This window comes from Lacerta agilis, chromosome 7 (assembly GCF_009819535.1).
Source record: "Lacerta agilis isolate rLacAgi1 chromosome 7, rLacAgi1.pri, whole genome shotgun sequence".
Classification (NCBI taxonomy): Eukaryota; Metazoa; Chordata; class Lepidosauria; order Squamata; family Lacertidae; genus Lacerta; species Lacerta agilis.
Window position 1 is genome coordinate 22,858,490 of NC_046318.1, and position 19,146 is coordinate 22,877,635.

General features: G+C 44.8%; 2 protein-coding genes across 3 annotated transcripts in view; one reads left to right on the forward strand and one right to left on the reverse strand.

Annotated features, from left to right (window-relative positions):
* Positions 1-121: 121 nt before the first annotated feature.
* Positions 122-4,801, forward strand: PSMG4 (proteasome assembly chaperone 4). The gene is made up of 3 exons (XM_033154483.1): positions 122-358; positions 2,258-2,333; positions 4,101-4,801. Exons 1-3 carry the CDS (start codon positions 137-139, stop codon positions 4,220-4,222), a joined length of 420 nt encoding a protein of 139 aa, XP_033010374.1. The 5' UTR covers positions 122-136; the 3' UTR covers positions 4,223-4,801.
* Positions 4,802-10,595: 5,794 nt separating this feature from the next.
* Positions 10,596-19,146, reverse strand: part of SLC22A23 (solute carrier family 22 member 23) — an 84,327-nt gene continuing 75,776 nt past the window's right edge. For both annotated transcript variants that reach the window (XM_033154484.1, XM_033154485.1), the window contains 2 exons: positions 17,896-18,019; positions 10,596-12,767 (listed from right to left, as the gene is read on the reverse strand). In XM_033154484.1, coding sequence (XP_033010375.1) covers positions 12,407-12,767; positions 17,896-18,019 — 485 coding nt within the window. In that variant the 3' untranslated portion in view covers positions 10,596-12,406. The remainder of the gene's footprint in view (positions 12,768-17,895; positions 18,020-19,146) is intronic.

Consider the following 19,146-nt stretch of genomic DNA (forward strand, 5'->3'; position numbering starts at 1 on the left):
TATATACACGTAAAAGGGGAGCCGAGCCCAACTTGGCCGCCTTTGACAAACTGAAAGTGAAAAGCTTGCCGGAAGGGCCTGGGCTGCGCTCGGGGATCGCTTGCTTTGGCCTGCCTGCGGCGGCTGAACTGCAGCAATGGAGGAGCTGCCGGAACCGGGGGAAGAGGCTGCCGAGCCGGTCTCGGCTCCGTCCGCTGTGGCCGCGGCGGGAGAGCGGATCTCGGTGCACAACTTCTGCGGGCGCCTGTCGGAGCAGCTGGTGCACTTCCACGCCATGCGCCTGCGGGACTCGCTCTTCCTCTGGGTAGGGGAAGGGCCCCAGCTCGGCAACCTGGCCGTGGCCATGTGCACCCCGCGCGTGAGTCCTCTCTCTCTCGGATGCTCTGAAACCCGGTGTTGTGGAGGGGGGGGGGCGGGGAGGATGCGTTGCAACTTCACATTTCCCCGTCGCGGATCGGTGGCGCGCATGCCCGTCTGGCTTGCACTCTTTATAAAGAGGAATGGAGGTTATCATCACCCCTCTTTTATTGTGCATTCCGGGTCGGCCAGCCACTGCCACAGTGTCCTTTTTCTCAAGATGAAAGCAGGTGACAAGCAAAGGTTGCAAGGTTTTTAGCTGGGGCAATCAGAATAAGATCCGCTATTATTTGACTATGGATCCAAACCCCTAAAATGTATTTTATATAATGTGACACTTTATTTCTATTCTTTGTGTATCGCATTGCTGTTTTATTGCTACGGCTGATGGCTGATGCAATTAAAGATTCGTTCGTTCGTTAGTTCCCCCGTTCCGCCGTCGCACCACTGTCCTCCCTCTTTGCAGGCTGGAAACGGAAAGAGAGCCATGGTGCTACCCGATCTGGAGAGTGCGGGCGCCGAGAAATGCTCCCCTCCCCGGCTCAAATCGGGCTTCTCCCTCTCCCCGGAGAAGCATGCAGAGGCTTTGATGATGATGATGTCTGCAACCATCGGATAATTCTCCTAATAGGATCAATTAAGGAGAGTGTTTTAAGATCGGGAAAGCGCGTCTGCTGACGCATTAGACATTTAAAGCAGATGACTCTTCCACGCACCGCAAAGGATCCTGGGAGTTGTAGTTTACCCTTGCAGAGGGAAAATTCCTAGCACTGTTAACAAACTAGAGAGCCCAGTACAGTTACTGGTAAACAATAGAGTTCCCAGGATCCTTTGGGGGGGGGAAAGGCAGGTGCTGTAAATGCATAGGGTGTTTGCAAATTTCTTAAGGGATAAGTTTTCCTGGTCCGTGGTCCACTTCATTAGATTCACACACACACACACACACACACACACACTGCTTCCCCCCCCAAAAAAACTGTTTAGGGGTGCTCTCATTTTCCTACTCATATTGAAATACTGCCCCTCAATGAGACCAAACTTAAATTCACAAAATGTTTAAGGGTATACGTCCCCCTGCGTCTCCCCAGAAAAAAGCACTGTACACACACACACACACGGTTGTGGGAGCTGGAGGTTGTAGGGGAGAGTGAGAGGGATATGAAATGCAAAAAGAACATGGAGCTTTTGCACCAGCATGGCCTCCTTTCCCTTTCTTAGATATGTAATGGCTTGTCCCTTTCACCGTATTTGAAGACAGTTTCATTTCCTGGGTCCAATCAGACACCCTTGGCTAGTTTGTAGGTGAAGTTTGCTTGAGTGGTTCTTCCGCAAGTTTCTCTTTTGACATGACCAGGGTCAAGACTTATTACAAGCAAGTGCATCTTTCTCTGTGGCTAATGTGGGAACCACAGGCCTTTTTCTGCTCCTCTTGAGCTCTGCTTATTTCAAATTCTGCTTGCTGTGCTTTCCTTAAGTAGGATACGAAGCAAAATATTCCGTAGCCAGGGAGTGAAAGAGTCCTTTTCCGGCTAATCTTGAATGGGTTTGTGTGACAGGTGTAGCACAGAAGTGACATAACTCCAGCCCAAAAGGGATATTGTGGCACTGCTGTTGGATTCTGGTTAATGATATATAGCAGGTATCTTCAGCCTTTTCAGACACAGGACCCAGTTTTAACCTAAACATGCATCTGGTGATAGGACTTTTAAAGTTGTCTTAAGAAGCCTGGAAACATTTTTCTAGGCCAGGCTCTGATGGCTCTACTTGTGTCTGTGATCTGTTTTAAATTGCCACGATCCAAGTACCTGTTGTGCTCTTTCCCGTATCTTTATGAGATAAGAAGAGGGTCACTTCTGGAGGATGGAGGAAAACTCACCACACTTTTTCGCTTTCTTTCCAGGACTCCATTCCAGCATCTACCTTACTCTTTGGCGACTCCTCCAACAGCACCTCCAGTTCACTAGCCCAAAAATTAGGTACGTAATTATGTGCACCTTTAAACCTGCTGCATGGTGCCAAGGTCTGGCTGGATGCAGAGGAATGGTGGGAGGCAGTTGCTGTGCTCATTAGGCCTGGCACTCCTGAGCAGACCTTGCTTCCTTGAATAAAGAGTTAACTTCACTTAGTGTGATTTATTGCTGCCTGCCCCTGACACATGGGCAGGGAGCTGTAGGCCTGGAGGTCAAATGTGCCCCACCCCTGGCCTCCCTAGCTAGCCCCTGGGACTCTTCCCAGGCATCCACCCTCTTGCCTACGTCTCACCCTTCACCAGCCCTGCTTTGCATCTGCCTTGAGTATATTTGTCTGGCTGGAATGGTTCCTTGGACTCTGATTATGCTTCTTGCTTGCCTAGAAGAAGGCTATAGAGGGGTATGTGTAGAAACAATTTTACTGTCCAAAGCTTAACATTTCTATCCATTGCCCCATTCACTTTTGGCACGGGGATGTGGCCCCCAGAAGGCATTGTGGCCCTCAGGCTGAAAACGGCTCCCTGCTCCTCCTGTAGCACATTTGAAGAGAAATAAGCCTACGGTCCCAGCTCCTGCCAACCTAGCAGTTCGAAAGCACGTCAAAGTGCAAGTAGATAAATAGGTACCGCTCCGGCGGGAAGGTAAATGGCATTTCCGTGCGCTGCTCTGGTTCGCCAGAAGCGGCTTAGTGATGCTGGCCACATGACCCGGAAGCTGTATGCCTGCTCCCGTGGCCAATAAAGCGAGATGAGCACCGCAACCCCAGAGTCGTCCGCGACTGGACCTAATGGTCAGGGTTCCCTTTACCTTTATCTTTCTGTCTATGGCAATGTAGGCTCTTTTTAAAAGCTCATATTCATTTTCTGAGTTATGCAGATACGTTTGGGGTGTATGGGGAAGGGAGGGGTAGCTGGGGGAAGCATCATGCTCCTTCTGGGGTAGTTTGCCCGCCTTCGGTTCCCATCCTGCACTCAGCTCTCAACTGTGGCTCTGAGAAGCTGGCAGCATGCGACAGTGGACACACCCAGGAAACGGCTTTGACTGTCCAGCTAAACCTGGTGAGGGCAGCTGATGGATCTCAAACCCTCGGTGAGTTAGGGACATCCCCTGCATGCGAAGACAGGCTCCTGCAAATTGAGTGGATGAGGCCAATATTGTGTCCAACGGTCAAGAAGGCAGTTTCTGCACGTGCTGTAGAGGGAAGCGAGGGGCACATCCATCTGGGAAAGTAGCCGTCTCGGAGAAGGAAAACTCTGATCCTAAACCTCCGCCGCCTTGCAAGACATCTTTGGGAGAAGAAGAGGCTAAGGAGCAAACCCTGGCCTACACAAATCAGGAGTCGAGTCCCTAAGATGGTTGGATGGCTCCTTGTACGCCTCCTTCCGGCAATTCCTGCAGCCAAGCTGGTGCCAAACACCTTGTTCTCCTCTCCTTTGGACCACATCAGCGAGGATGAGAGGGGGGTCATGTTAGCTAGGCAGCCCAGGACCTTCATGCACGCTGCCCAGGCTTGCGCCCCAGGGAGGCCACTTTGGTGCTGCTGACCTCACCCCCAGAGGCACACTCCATTGTCTCTTGAGATGGAAGGATGCCAGCGACAATGCAGGTAGCTTACTTCAGATGCCATTAGGTTATTTTCTTTCCTCCTCCCCTTAACCACTCGCCGCCCCTCCTGTGGAATTTGAACTGGGTATGTATTTTGCATTACTGCTGCAACATTGGCTCCTTCATATTTTTTTTTTGCTCATTTCTTTGCATCTGTTTTTCTTTCAGCCAGCAAGACTAAGAAGCAGATTTTTGTCAGCTATAATATTCAAAATACAGACAGCGGCTTCATACTACTTGTGGAAAACCGAATCAAGGAGGAAATGACAGCATTTCCAGACAAGTTTTAGCTTTGCATCATTGTAGCGTGTGTGCATTTTTGTTTCTATGGTTTTTCTTTGTTTTGTTTCTAAAATAATGAATGGGATGACATGCTTTTTTTCTGTCACTGAATGAAATTTTGTAGACATGCATTTGCTTTTTGTAACAGTCCTAGAAGCTGTAAGGTTTGGCTGAGGGTGCCATCTACTGGATGTGCTGGGAGCTACAAACATGATTAACACAATCTCTCTCTTGTGTACTGTACTTCCCACTATGGCTGCCTTCTCACTTCTAGTGTATTATGAGGCTAACTTGTTCCAGGGCAGTACCACTTCAACCATGGGGGACTCAGGAAATTCAGCTATCTTGAGAAAAACAAATCCCTACCTATCAAAAACCACATGGCAAGGAGAAGGGCTGACTGCCAGTTCCCTCTGTGCAAGGAGGTACTGCATTTTATTGTAAGGAGAACATTCAATCACGTGAGCCTCCCCTGCAGTCTTAAATGGTATGGCCTTTAACAGGTTTACTGCTTCATCTGCATTTGTTGCAGTCGAGAAACAGCCCTGCCTTAACAGGGAAGGAGTAAATATATTGAGTTGCATCTGTTAAGAGGAAGTACTGCTGGCATGAATCTAGTGGAGTCATCTAGTGCTTCTGTTAACAAGTTCCCTATTAAATGTGGGTTTTGTTGTTGTTTTTTAAATGAGAGGGAGGTAATCTTGCTTTCCCACAAGAACAACAAGAACAAACTACTGGAGCTACTATGGCATCTGGGCGTTAATAAAATGAAGTCCATAGGCACCAGGTCTAGGAGGCCTTGGGTGTCAGAACACCCACAATTTTGGGGGGCAGGGGGGTGGGTGCTTAGCACCCACAATGCACCTTAGCACCTCATGCGCAAGTTCCTCATGTCGGAGCCCCAACACGACCTCCCAGAAAACGTCGGATGCCCTGCCAGGCCTCTGGTAGAAACTGGAAGTCATTCTGGAGGCCTTTCAAGACCTCGGACGTAACCTCTGAGAGACCCTGCAAGGCCTTGTAAGTGATGCTGAAGCATGTATTTGGAGAGATGCTTCAAATGCACCTCCAACCTAGTGGCCTGTAGTTGGACTACAACTTCCACCAGCTGCTGCCATCATAGCCAGTGGCCAAGGATGGTGGGAACTGTAGTTCCAGCTACAGCTAGAGGTCAGCAGGTTTTTTTTTGGGGGGGGAGGTTGCATTAAACAAATGAATAATGCAAGAAGTGCACAGCCCAAACGAGAAGTTCTCCTGTGTGAGCATGGATGCAGGAGGAGAGCTTAATGAGATACTAGTCATGAAGACTAACGCTCTCCCGGTTTGACAAGTTGAATAGGTTGGCGTTTTGCAGGGATGGCAGTGCCTTGTGGCTCATCTTTGATAGGAACATGAGAAGTAGTCGCCTTACGCCCGATTCAAGCCGTGGGGCCAATCTAGCTCAGTATTGTGTTCAGTGCCTGGCTGGGGCACTGTAGGTTCTTAAGACTTAAGATGCCTTTCCCAGACATATCCCTGAAATGCTGGAGACTGGACTAGGATTGCATGTACTTGGTTAGTGAGCTACAACACTTAAAACTGATGGGATGGGTCCAGTGGAGAGCAGGTCTTAATGTGTGACATGATTTTAATGTTTTAACATGCTTTTATGGATGCCTATAAGCTGCCTTGACACTAGACACAGGTATATTGAAATATTTCAGTTAAAAATAATAACAATCAGGTACTTGGCTAAAGGAGCTTTTGAGCAGAGAGGTTGATAGTGTACCACTGGCAAGACAGACGAGTGTGGGGTTTGTTTGTTTTTTTTTCTAATGGGGCAATGTCTTTTATTCCTGTACGTTTACATACAAAGTTGTTCAGCAGGTACACCAGATGTGACATCATGCAGACATTTAGCTTTTAAGACGGTTCTTCAGTAGTTGACTTTTAAGCTTGTGCTATGAAGCACCACCAAACCACCCGTGATTTATTTTAATAATAATAAAAAAGAACAACCGCAGAGTAACAACGATTAGTCAGTAGAATTTCATCAAACTGAGGGAAAAGGGAAGGAAATCTCACCCACTACAGACATAAGCACACTACTCCATTCTTAAAAAAAAAAAGGTTTTCACACAGTACATTTAAAAATGTGGTTTCGTTAACATTTTTTTTAGAAATTAAGTGTGGAAGATCTGCCACGCTTAACTGGTTTCTTTCTGTCCCAGCTACAGATGCAACTTGACATCACATTCAGAATTCATTATAATGGCACTTCTGAGTTTGGTGACCCCCCACCCTCCCACTTTCATTTGGCTTTCGGAATTGGCAACATAAATGAAATACTTCCAATTAGTAGTAATAATAAAACAGCCTGTATCTCAAAACATCCCCAGCTCATATAGGGGTTGCATTATCACAACTGCTTTCTACCCCATCTTTATAGTGTTTTGGCAACAGAAATGGATGCAGAAAACCTAAATAAATAAATTAAAAAACCAGTCCTGATTAATGCTATTAAAAATGGGTTTTTAAGTAAAATATTTCAGTGCTAAATTTAAAAGTGAAAAAGCTAGACAAACTGACCGATCTTGGCTCACAGAAAAATGGGGAAATGACTGAAATCTATACAGTGGTACCTTGGTTGTCAAACTTAATCCGTTCCGGGAGTCTGTTCCTGCACTCAGCGAAAGCCACGGAAGCCGTGTCGGACGTTCGGCTTCCAAATAACATTCGAAAACCGGAACACTTCTGGGTTTTCGGCGTTTGGGAGCCAAACTGTACGTGTACCAAGGCGTTCGAGAACCAAGATATGACTGTAGTTGATTACTAGTGCTTTCCCTATTAGGATGAACTCAAGGTGATGTTTCTGTTATCTTCAGACCTGGCAACTACTGGAGGTTCCTTAACTGGGATGACTGGCTGCCTTGGTTCTTGACCTCCACTCCATGGGTTCCTGTGAAGAGTACTGAATGTTCTGTGTCCATCTAGAATCACCTGCCAATCAACAACCTTCAGTAACCATCCTGCAGCAACCATGGTCTTCTGCCAGCCTGTGTGCCAAAGCTGGTCTTTTAGTTGCATTGCTATAGGCCGAATCAGCCTTTGGCACAACCCCACTGACATGTTTAGTATGGCTTGTGGTAGCATAGCGGAAACTGACCTGAGCACAAGATGTCCTCAAGCACTCATCTCCTTCACCTCAGTCACGGCTAGAAGTCAGTAGAGGCGACTGAAAACCACAACTGCTACAGACTGAGGCTGCAGTGACTGCTACAGCCTTCCTTTCCCCATGAACTCTTCCCTTGTGTTTACCAGCAAAGGGAGGCGGGGGGGGGGGGAGCATGGCACCAGATATCTGGCCAATGTCAAATTATTACTTTTAATGGAGTGTTCACTGACTCTATGAAGGGGACCATCTGAACAAGGAACAAACAACAAACACTACCAATGAAGGCATGGCTGCATGATCTGGTTCCCTCTTTCGTATGAGGGGGATTATTGAACAGCCTTTTTTCTGCTAAGGAAGAACTGACCAGGACCAGCCTGGAGGTAGAAGATTGGTTTTAAGCCGAGATGATGGTGCAACAGAGGATGCTTGCTTGCTTGATTTACTTATTTATTTATAACCCCCCCCCCCCGGCCAAGGCTTGTGATGTACACAGTTGTTCCTTTTCATCTCTGTTCAAAACATAAGTTTGCAGTAAGTGCAAAACTTAACTGGTTGCAGGCTGAATTATTATTATTTATTTAATTTATATACTGCCCTATACCTGGAGGTCTCAGGGCGGTTCACAGGACAATGTGCACACTATGGTCAATGGTGCCACTACAACCTTCCACGAAACGTCGCCAGCCTCGCTTGTACAGTGCTACCTCGGGTTAAGAACTTAATTCATTCTGGAGGTCCGTTCATAACCTGAAACTGTTCTTAACCTGAAGCACCACTTTAGCTAATGGGACCTCCCGCTGCCGCTGCGCCGCCTGAGCACGATTTCTGTTCTTATCCTGAAGCAAAGTTCTTAACCTGAAGCGTTATTTCTGGGTTAGCGGAGTCTATAACCTGAAGCATCTGTAACCTGAAGCGTCTGTAACCTGAGGTACCACTGTACACTGTTGCAGCGCCTTAAAAAGTGAGATGGAAACCAGTGTTTCCTCAAAGATGGGCTTGTCAAACTTCCAACCCTCCGGCGGTGTGCATATGCTTGTTGCGTATAGAGGCCTACTACATAATGCCTACACAATGAGGACCGTGGCCTAGATGCGAAAACAGAAAGCCAACTCAAATGGCTGACAGGCTTCGATATGCAGCTGACAGGCCTGTCTTAAGGACACAAAGGATAATGCGAATGAGGAGCTAACAACAGGGCAGGCCAGAAACTCCTGCTTCCTACAGAGATGTCAACATCACGTTACCGTAAGGCTGTAACAAATTGCAACCGGTTTAGGTGGTGAGCTGTGTTCAGCTACATGCTATGGAGATATTGGGGCTTCCAGAAACCTTGGTTGCCTGAGACTTCCAGAACAGAGCACCTGGCAGGGCACAGTAGAGAGGTACTTTCTACAAGTTATACAGGACTGTAGTGCAGTGAATTCAGTAGTGCTCTTTGCTCAGAAGGTAAAAAAGGTAAAGGTAAAGAGACCCCTGGCTGTTAAGTCCAGTCACGGATGACTCTGGGGTTGTGGCGCTCATCTTGCGTTACTGGCCGAGGGAGCCGTTGTACAGCTTCTGGGTCATGTGGCCAGCATGACTAAGCCGCTTCTGACGAACTAGAGCAGCGCATGGAAACCTTCCCACCGGAGCGGTACCTATTTATCTACTTGCACTTTGACGTGCTTTCGAACTGCTAGGTTGGCAGGAGCTGGGACCGAGCCATGGGAGCTCACCCCATCGCGGGGATTTGAACCGCCGACCTCCTGATCGGCAAGCCCTAGGCTCTGTGATTTGGACCACAGCGCCACCTGCTCGGATGGTAAGTTAGTGTTAATCTTGTCCCTTTGTCGAAAGCCGATTTGAATCTGTTAAGCACCATGAGGTACTGGATGTTTAAAGTATCTTCAGCAAAAGTACTACTGCGAAGGGAAATGAACATTTGCTTTTGGACCAAGGGAAAACTGTAAAATAAGCTGGAAACAAAATGTGAAGTACTGATTCAAAAAGTGAGATTTCCAACGATATAAATAAAAGGGGAGGAAAAATCAAAAGATTAATTTTTATATTATTTTTTTATATGAAAAAATAATCACCAAGTGCTCCCATCACCTTACATAGTCCATTAAATATGTTAAGAAACTCCCTCTCTCTTGCTTTTTCTTGTTTGTAAAGTTAAGGAGCGTCACATCAGAACAGGAAAGTAGAAAGCGCAGCAGGCGAAAGAAATGAGCACAACAAAGACTTTAATGGTGTTAAAATGCAATGAACTCCACAGGCTGGCATGTGGTCCACATGATTCGTTACACTATTCTAAGACTATATGCACAGAGACGGGGAATTAGAAATCTGTTTTGTACCACAAGGATTGCAAAAGTGCTGTGTGTTGGCCTGGAACTCTTGCACGTCGATAACCAAATCCTCTCTCTGCCTCTCTCTAAAATGCTTTTCAGGGCCCCACTCTAGTTTAAAAACAATGAAAAAAATTAAACTTCATAGATTTTACTGAAATGCTAGGGTGTTCCTGATAGGTCGCTTGCTAACAAGCATTATATAAAAGGCGTTACACAAATTTGGCACATGAATACTGCACAATTCAAAGAGGCCTTATTTTTCGCTGCGAGGTTGTAATAGTCTCGACATAAAAGTAGAATGGAGAGGAAGAAGTGGCCTTTTTGTGGTCGAAGCCAGACAGTTTATTAGAGAGTGTAAGAAAGATGGGGCTCGCACTTTTTCAAGTCCCACTCAGGTGAATGCAGCAGTGGCACTTCAGGGGGGGAAATTATAACTTTATATATATAAAGTTATATATATACACACCACTGAACTATTCAGTGTTGTTGTCTTTCCCTCAATGGAGCTTGAGAAAGATTTTCCCGAGTGTCTCAACCTCTGTATGAAAGTTACCAGCTTTACAACAACGTCGTCATTTTTTTCTTCTCAAGTACATACATTCTTGCCTCTTAGATCAGGCCAATTTTGCCTTCCTAGCAAAAAAAGCCAGCACTGAAACGCTGCACAACTTGCTATATGACAAGCTGCTTTGTGGGCTTGGTCGCAGGAACGCAAAAAAGCAGCCCGACAGAGGAAGAAAGAAGAAACACAAGCAAGTTAACAGACAATATATAGAGCAAAGAAGGGCCACGGCAGGGAGGAAAGCACACTGGGGGGGTGGGGGTGGGAAGAGTCCCTTTCCTTCACCCACAAATGCAAGATGTACATCAAACAAAGTGACAGTCAAGTGGATGGATGTACACGCCACCACACATCTGGCTGCTGCACTCATTTAAATGGCTGTACCACTGGGCAATCACAAATGCATGGTCTGAGTGGAAGGGGAGGGAAGGGGACAGTTAACTATAAGCAAAGTAGCTGCAACTCCAGAACATCCTTGCACAAAGCTGGCTCTGCAAAGCTCTTGCGCAATGAACACGGCTTGAGCAGCCAACATCTGTTTGTGTTAGGAACATTTAAATCGTTGCTAGCTTTTGGTGGAAGAGGAAGGAAGAAGGCTGTTGGTGGGTTGCTCTTTTTTCTTTTTTTTGCTTCGTTGACATCCTGATCCTAAACCCATATTAAGCAAGAACAACCTCTGTTGAATTTCAGTCTCTAAATACATTTAGGATCAGGGGACGTCTGCTTTCAGCCAAGTGGACCATATGGGGCCAATGCATTTGTTTATTGGGGGTGGAGGGGAGGAGAAATCCTACAAGAGCACTTGGGATTTTTATTTTGGTGCACTTCAAGTGGCCATTTCCCATAAGCTTTCACGTTGGAAAATGGCAGCCGGCTGATACCTATTCTTGGAAAAACACTATTACAAATCTCATAAGGAAACCACTCTGGTCTCTATTAAACATCCAAAGAGCCTGTTTGGCTTATTATTCCCCATCTCCTCTTCCCCTAATCTGAAGCATTAATTTATCGTATCATTCCATTTACAGCTTATCGCTCATATTAGTCCGTTAAAATCAGTCTTTGGGGGACAGGGAGGGGTCGCAGCTGAGCCAGTGTTGGGATAGACAGAACTTTCCAGTCTAGCCACTTCTGGACCAAGCATGTTCAAGTCTTAAACCCTTCTGGGCCATCTTTTTCCCTTCCCAAATTGGAGATATTCTCATAGAAAAAGCACTACCTTATAGTCCCTAGAACCTGTGTTAGGTCAGAACCACTTCAGGTAAAGCCTTGTTTACCACTGAGTAACGAATTTTGAAATTGCTTATTGTTGTTGTTATTATTATTATTAATAAACACCTGTAAGAATTCCCTATAACATTCCTCTTTTAAATCCACATGCCTGATCTCCATTGGAAAAAAACGTAGTTTGCTTGTGCAGTGGTTTCTTTTAGACTTGAAACTGCAACCAATGTGTGGACTCTTCCACTTTTCAAGTTTAGAAAACAGCTTTTTAAAAAACAGACTACAGCTCACTAACCAAACTCTATTTCTGCTGCCTAGAATGGAGTTGGAATTTTAAGTGAGAGCTTTGTATGCACACTTATACAGTAGGTAAACTGCAAGATGGGGTGGTGGTAGGGAGGACTGGATTATCTGGAGAGACAAAGAAAACTGGTTGAACCTAAAACGTCAGTAGTCCAAATAATTCTTTGTCGCAGCAAGGAGATGCTTCATTCCTCCAACAAAAGCACAAAAAGAGACAATAAAAAGCAAAACGAATCTCATGATTTCTATCTTGGAATGTCTGCTCTTACGGAGAACAACGCGGCTTCATGTTTGTGGTCAACAAAGGAGAAAAGGGAATAAAGTGCTTCATGGCGGGGAGAATCATTAAAATAAATAGAAACATTTCATGGCAGGAAGAAAAGAAAAGTTCCGACGGGCAGTTTTGTCTCCAGCCAGTTGCTTTGAGGATGCATTCCCCCCCCATTACTGTTTCCAAAGCAATTTGCACCCCAATCAAAAGATTCCTACGAAAAGTGGCTTTAGCAGCAGAGTCCATTCCCCCCCCCATGTATCTGTCCCTTTAATTTCACTGGTCTGTAAACCTCTCGTGGAAAGCACTGCCCCATCAAAAGTGCCTTCTCCTCCAGCCGGCCAGCTACATCGCCTTCATCCCGTTGGCAGTGACGCTCTCGGTCACTCCGTCGTTCACGGCGGCGGCCGAATCATGGAGGCCAGAGTAATCCTTGAGTTCGGAGTTTGTCAGCAGCAGAGGCTGTTCCCCCTTCTTGTGCGGCAGGAGGGGCTGGCGGGTGTAATGTTCGCCGTCTGGAATGTTCTCCGGCAGGTTCTGGTTTTTGCTCTCGGGCAGGAGGAGGATACAGATGATGCAGATGAGGGTGCAGCAGGCAAAGATGACATGGTGGAGGAAGTAGCCTTTCTGGTTGTGGAGCTCCATGATGGGCGCCGTGAGCATGCCAAAGCCTGCGCTAGCCTGGACGAGGCCAAGCCCACCGCCCCTGTGGAAATGAGCATGCACAGATTATATATATATATATATTTGGGTAACAAAAATCAGTTTGGTTACAGATTTACCACTTTGCAATGTTATGGCATCATAAATGGATCAGAATTGTACGTGCAGTTACCTGTATGGCGGAGTCGCCTTCGAAATGATTCGCTTCGCTTATGCACCAACTTTTTTTTTTTTAAAAAAAGAAACCCAAAGCAGTTTGCAACAATTAAAACATTGCAATTAAAACCGCCAACATAAGCAGTTCTACACGTTTCATAGTTATACTTCTGAAAGCTCTTTAAATGCACCTCAAAAAAGGTCCCACTTTACTGTGCTAGCAAGTTCCACAGGAATGGGTCCCTGGCTGTGTACGTTCTGCTGCTCCAGACCCCAAAATCATGCTCTCTCTCCTGGAGCATCGTAAAGGAGTTCATCCTTTCAATAGAGAAAGGGCAACCCCACTGATAACTTAATCAAGCTTAAATTGTGTTTTAAAAAAAGGCAATTAGTAGCCCCAAATGATTTATTCTTTAAGTTTCCTCCTGGAATAAGGAGGCTCCCCAGCAATCCAACTTAGCATTCTTCGCCTTCAATTCCTAATATAATTTATTACTGTGAATGTATTTTGCCCATCTTTAGTAGGTGGGGGGGCAGGGGGTAGGCACACGATGGGACACAGCTCAGATTTTGGACTAAGCAGCTAGACTCCTCCTCCTAGTGGTGGCAAGGGCTCTAAAAGTAAGGGGCAGCTCAGAGTGAAAATGGGTTAGACTTCCATTGGTACTCCTCCAAGTTATCTGCACTTTTGAAAGAAAAAACCAAGAGTTCTGCCGGACTTAATTTCATGTCAATGATACCCCATCATCTTACTCAGATTTTACCTGGCCATTTCAATGGCACCAGGTATTTACTACCCTTCACATCCAGTTGGGGGGGGGGAAATCCAGAAGGATCAATTTTCATGGCCTTGAAAATCCAAATTCTGTATGCTTTGAGTGAAAATTACCCCACACAACCCAACCCTGGCCATTTAAAAAATAAGCAGAAACAACGAAGTCTTATAATTGTGAAACTAGTGTGGATATGTTGCCTAGTTTAAATTTGCAGCAATTCACCAAACACCGCTTAATAACATCAATGATGGAAAAGGAGGAAACTTATGCTAGGATATAATGCACAAAGGGCAACCACTCATAATTGCCCACCTGTTGCTTTCATGAGCGAGTCTACTTTCTATCTCCAGATCACTAAGAAACTAACTTGTGAAATTCTCTTTTGTCATCACTAGGGAGCAGGCTTTCCTCAGATTTATACAGAGCCACTTAAAAATAATGAGGAACTACAGTGATTGAAAAAGACGTTTTATATAGTTACGGTTCTTTATCATTCTCCCACTCTAAAATTCTGAATATTTCTCTTCCTGTCAGTTAGTCATTCAGTCAGCCAACAGGGTGCCCTCAGATTAAAGAAATCTCAGCTGACCAACTGGATGAATTTTAGTTAATTGATGAAATCTGCACACATTTACAGATGAAGGAATCATATTCCCCCCCCCCCCAGATGATACAAATTCCTGTCACAGCAGGCCCTATCCTGCATTCCATTCCATTCCATGTGTGAGAGGGAGGAATGCCACTTCTATGATGGGGCCTGCCACCCATGGCTTGGGCAGCTTCACATTTTTAAAAGAATATAGTGCTTGAAATATCTCTCCCCAATTAATCCAAGAGCTGGTACAGAGCTGCATCTTATCTACAAAAAGTGCCCAGTAGGAATCACTTCTCTGTCAGAAATTCATTAGATGGCATCAGGGAAAACAATGTCTCAGGTGCAACACTGGCCATAGGCAATATGGGGATAAACAGCCTCAGCCCAGTATACCCGAAGGAGCGACTCCACCCTCATCGTTCAGCCCGGACACTGAGGTCCAGTTCTGAGGGCCTTCTGGCAGTTCCCTCGCTGCGAGATGTGAGGTTACGGGGAACCAGGCAGAGGGCCTTCTTGGTAGTGGCGCCCACCCTGTGGAATGCCCTCCCATCAGATGTCAAGGAAATAAACAACTATCTGATTTTTAGAAGACATCTGAAGGCAGCCTGTTTAGGGAAGTTTTTAATGTTTGAAGTTTTATTGTGTTTTTAATATTCTGTTGAGAGCTGCCCAGAGCGGCTAGGGAAACACAGCTGGATGGGCAGGGTATAAATAAAGTATTATTATTATTATTATTATTATTATTATTATTATTATTATTATATTATCATCTTGACCTTGCAGTGCGGTTGTAAAGATTAAAAGAGAAGCTTTGTCAAAAGCTATGAATATGCTAACAGGCTCTCTCTAAATGCTAATTGATATTTTTTTCCAGCTGGTTCCTCCAATTAATCAACTAAAAACTGAAAACCTAACAATGAAATACCATCCAATCAGGAGCGGGTGCTGCTTACCAGGATAGCGCAGGGGCATTGCAGGGTGGTGGTAAGGCAGGGTTATGCAAAGCCAACCCAACGCTCCTGCTGGCAGACCCAAGCAGGCCCAACCTCACCATTATCTATGCCACAACCTCCTGTTACAGCATATGGCAGCAACACCATTGTTGGGAGAGAGGTGGCATGGCACGGGCCTCCCCCCCAGTGGCCAAACCTGCCAAGAAAAACTTCAGTGCTCAGAAATCAGACCCACAAACATCATACCCGCCCTTCTTTTCTGCAAGAAGAACATTTCAAGTCTACTTCATTTTTTATTTTATTTTTTGCCGTCTGACAGAGCCATAAGACTGCTTAGTCCGCGGAGCACGCTTTGCAAATCCCTACGGATATAAAAATTGCGTCCAGATTTATTTTGCACTGTCCTGTTCTTGTCTGTCCCGGTCCCAGTTAGGAGAGTCCAGCCATGAATGGCTATCCAATGCAGATTCAAAGAGCTGCCGTTCCACTGGCATACGCAGAAATAAGCACTGTGCTAGGACTTGTGCTTAGTAAAGCCTTGATCGCAAGCACTCAGTCCCTGCAGTGAGTCCAAACAGCAGCCCCTAGAATGAGCTGCCAATGCAAATCAATTATGTCACTGTTTGATGCAGATGACTGGAGGCCTTTGCATAAATATAGCAAGTTGTGCCAACACTGAACAGAGCAGGCCTCTTCCATCTCCTCATTCACCATCTGGCTGCGGTGGATGAAGGCTGCATATTCCTTCCCCTTCCTTGGCCACCCCCCATAAGCGATGTACAATGGTACAGTACACATCTGTATATGGGCTGCACCTGCTTCTCAGGACTGGATTCCTGAGAAAAAGCATTTTAGGGCATATCCCCAAGCTCTTGCTAGCTGCCTTGGCTCACTCACACCATTATCTCTATTTCAAATGCTCAGGCTGTGAGTGACACTGCTTAGGTAGCCAAAATCCTGCCACCATTTTGCCAACTTGCATCCCTGCTACTCTTCTTTCACTCCTCCCAAAATCAAGGTGTGATAGATAGATACACACACACACACACACACACACACACACACACACCCTCTCATTCCATTTTGTAGCAGCAAGAACACACACAGCTGCAGGGTTAGGAGTTTAATTTTGTTAAGTGCCCGAAAGAAGCTTTACAAATGAACTTCTTGGCATAAGGAATTAGAAGTCTTCAATGATGCCTAAAGTACTTGGCAGCATGGGACCAGAGGAACCGACCAAAACTAAGGCATCAGCATACTAAATGCTGTTATATCAAGGAGCCTCCATTCTGCAGCTCTCAGTGTTGTAGCTTTTGTGAAACAAAACACACTCTGGATGCTTGAATTTGGAGCCGTCCACAACCAGACTTTTGCTTGTGACAAAGAAAGTGGAAGTTCTAATAAATGCTATTGACTCACCTCTGCTCTCTACATATTATTATTATTATTATTATTATTATTATTATTATTATTATTATTATTATTCTTGTTTTATTTGAAAGGACTAAATGCTGGTAAGATTTCTATTAATTTCATCTTGAGCTACGACACTTAAAAAACCCAGCTGAGTTGATGCACAAAATTAACCTAAAGGTCAATAATGTATTTCCTATTAACATCAGTAAGAACAACTTAATTTAATACTGAGAAAGAATGCTACTTATTTATTAATATACCACCCTTTTCTTATTAGAGCTCAAGGTGCCAAGCGACAAAAACGAAAAAATAGCAAGTGAATTTATTTTTGTTTTTACTGATGTAATGCTTTTTCTCATATTCAGAGAAATTCACGTTCTCAACAATCCTTGCAGCAATCTTAGAAGGCTAAACAGTACTATTATTACTGCCGCTATACAGCCGTACCTTGGAAGTCAAACGGAATCCATTCTGGAAGTGTGTCCGACTTCCAAAACGTTGGGAAACCAAAGCGTGGCTTTTGATTGGCTGCAGGAAGCTCCCTTCCAACTCTACAATTCTATGATTCCATGATCATGCCGTGCTCAGCGGCTTGCTTTACTAGTGATCTAGCCAAATTATACAAATCCACCTTTATTTTATTTCTTATTATTTTTTTAAAAAAGAATCCCAACATGCACCCAAAGAGCTCAGGGCACATAGTTCCTTAGCCTTTGCATCCTCATATCAACCCTGGGAAAGGATGGTAGCAACCTGCCCAAATATTTCCCACTCAGCTGTACATCCTGAAAACAGAAAACAGCACATGGGGATACAGTGGTACCTCGGTTTAAGAACAGCCCTGTTTATGAACTATACATTTTACGAACTCCACAAAACCAGAAGTAGTGTCCCAGTTTGTGAACTTTACCTCTTTCTAAGAATGGAATCTGAACGGTGGAAGGGCACTGGCGGTGGGAGGCCTCATTAGGGAAAGCGCGCCTCGGTTTAAGAACGGTTTCGGTTTAAGAACAGACTTCCGGAACGGATTAAGTTCGTAAACCGAGGTACCACTGTATTTTTTTTGAAAAAGCTCTTTTTGTCCTATGTTGCAATACTGACGGAACTTTCCCTGCAAAAGCTACCATTTCCTGCTAATTGGGGGGTTTAATGGAGGCTGGTTCCAAAGCGTCCATCCCAAAAACTACCAAAAAAGGTACCAGTGGACTGCCTTGTACAAAAGCAAGAGACCTCAGAACATCTCCTCAAGCTTGAGTGAGCTTTTCATGGCCATACCTTATAACTGTTGGTGTGATTTCTGCACAGAAGAAAACGCTGAGACTTCCTACTGCGTGTGATGAAAACATACCGACGATGGAAAACGCTGTAGAGAATTTGTCTTTTACAGTGTCGCTCATACCTACGAGATACATGCAAAAAAAGGTTAATTCATGATCCCCATTCATGATCAACATTTTAAAGCCATGACCAACATTTTAAACCTTTTAAAGCTGCCCCCCTCCACCAAACACTATTATTATGTCGAAATAAAACCAGCCATTTAGTTATTAGTTTCGGTTATACCTCTCTCATCACTGGCTGGTCTCAGGGCAGTTTACAAAAGTATGTCAATTTAAGACAGATATGGTTCTAGCCAATGCTAGTCCTCCTCAAAGCAGGCTCACTGAAGTTAAGGAATATGACTTAGTTTCATTAGTTTCCGTAAGTCTATTCTGAGTAGGACAAGCACTGGAGGCGACCCATGCAAATTCCAACAAAATCACTGTATAAAAACACAAAACTAACCAATGGCGAAACGAAACAGCAGCACAGAACAACAATGCACAGTAATGCAGGAGACAGTAATGCAGAGAACAGGTTCAACTATTATATCAGTGGTTCCCTATGTGAACCTTTTCACCATTTCACATAAGTAAACTTTAGCCATTCATTCCTATTGAGAAGGGTAAAGTGCCACATTTCTGGACACTGTTGCAGGGATGGTGTACCTTTGTTTAAATTATATTCAATTTTCCTTAGCCAACTGAAGCACAGCCACAATTACAGATGCTTGAGGAAGCCAGTGTTTTTCTAAACCTGCATCAACCAGTCTAATGTGTGGCTCAGAACTTGGCTATGCACCAGACTTTCCCAACGTTCCAGTGCAGTTCTCAGCTTATAAAATGTATCTAAATGGTTTAGATACGCGTATTTTGAGAGAAAACATGACTAAAATTAAATATTTAAATATGAATGTAATTTTGGGGGGCAATTTTTTAAAACAGGTTTTTTGCTTTTTGCAAATTAATGTAAAATGGACTTATGGGTGAACACAGATTGGAAATAGACTGATTCATTCTTATCCACCACTTAAGACCTGTGTAAGAATACTACTGGCATATACAGAAGCATGTGGAAGGTTGGTTCACACAACCATGTCCATTACTTCATATTTGCAGGATCGACCAGGGCATGCATGCAAATCTGCTCTCACAGATTTAAAGAAACATCCAAGACACATTTTTTTTTTTTTGCATTTTCTTCTGT

Coding starts and splice junctions, on each gene's coding strand:
- PSMG4 (XM_033154483.1), top strand. CDS start 137: ATGGAGGAGCTGCCGGAACCGGGGGAAGAGGCTGCCGAGCCGGTCTCG. Junction 359..2,257: donor TGGCCATGTGCACCCCGCGC/GTGAGTCCTCTC, acceptor CTTTCTTTCCAG/GACTCCATTCCAGCATCTAC. Junction 2,334..4,100: donor TTCACTAGCCCAAAAATTAG/GTACGTAATTAT, acceptor TTTTTCTTTCAG/CCAGCAAGACTAAGAAGCAG.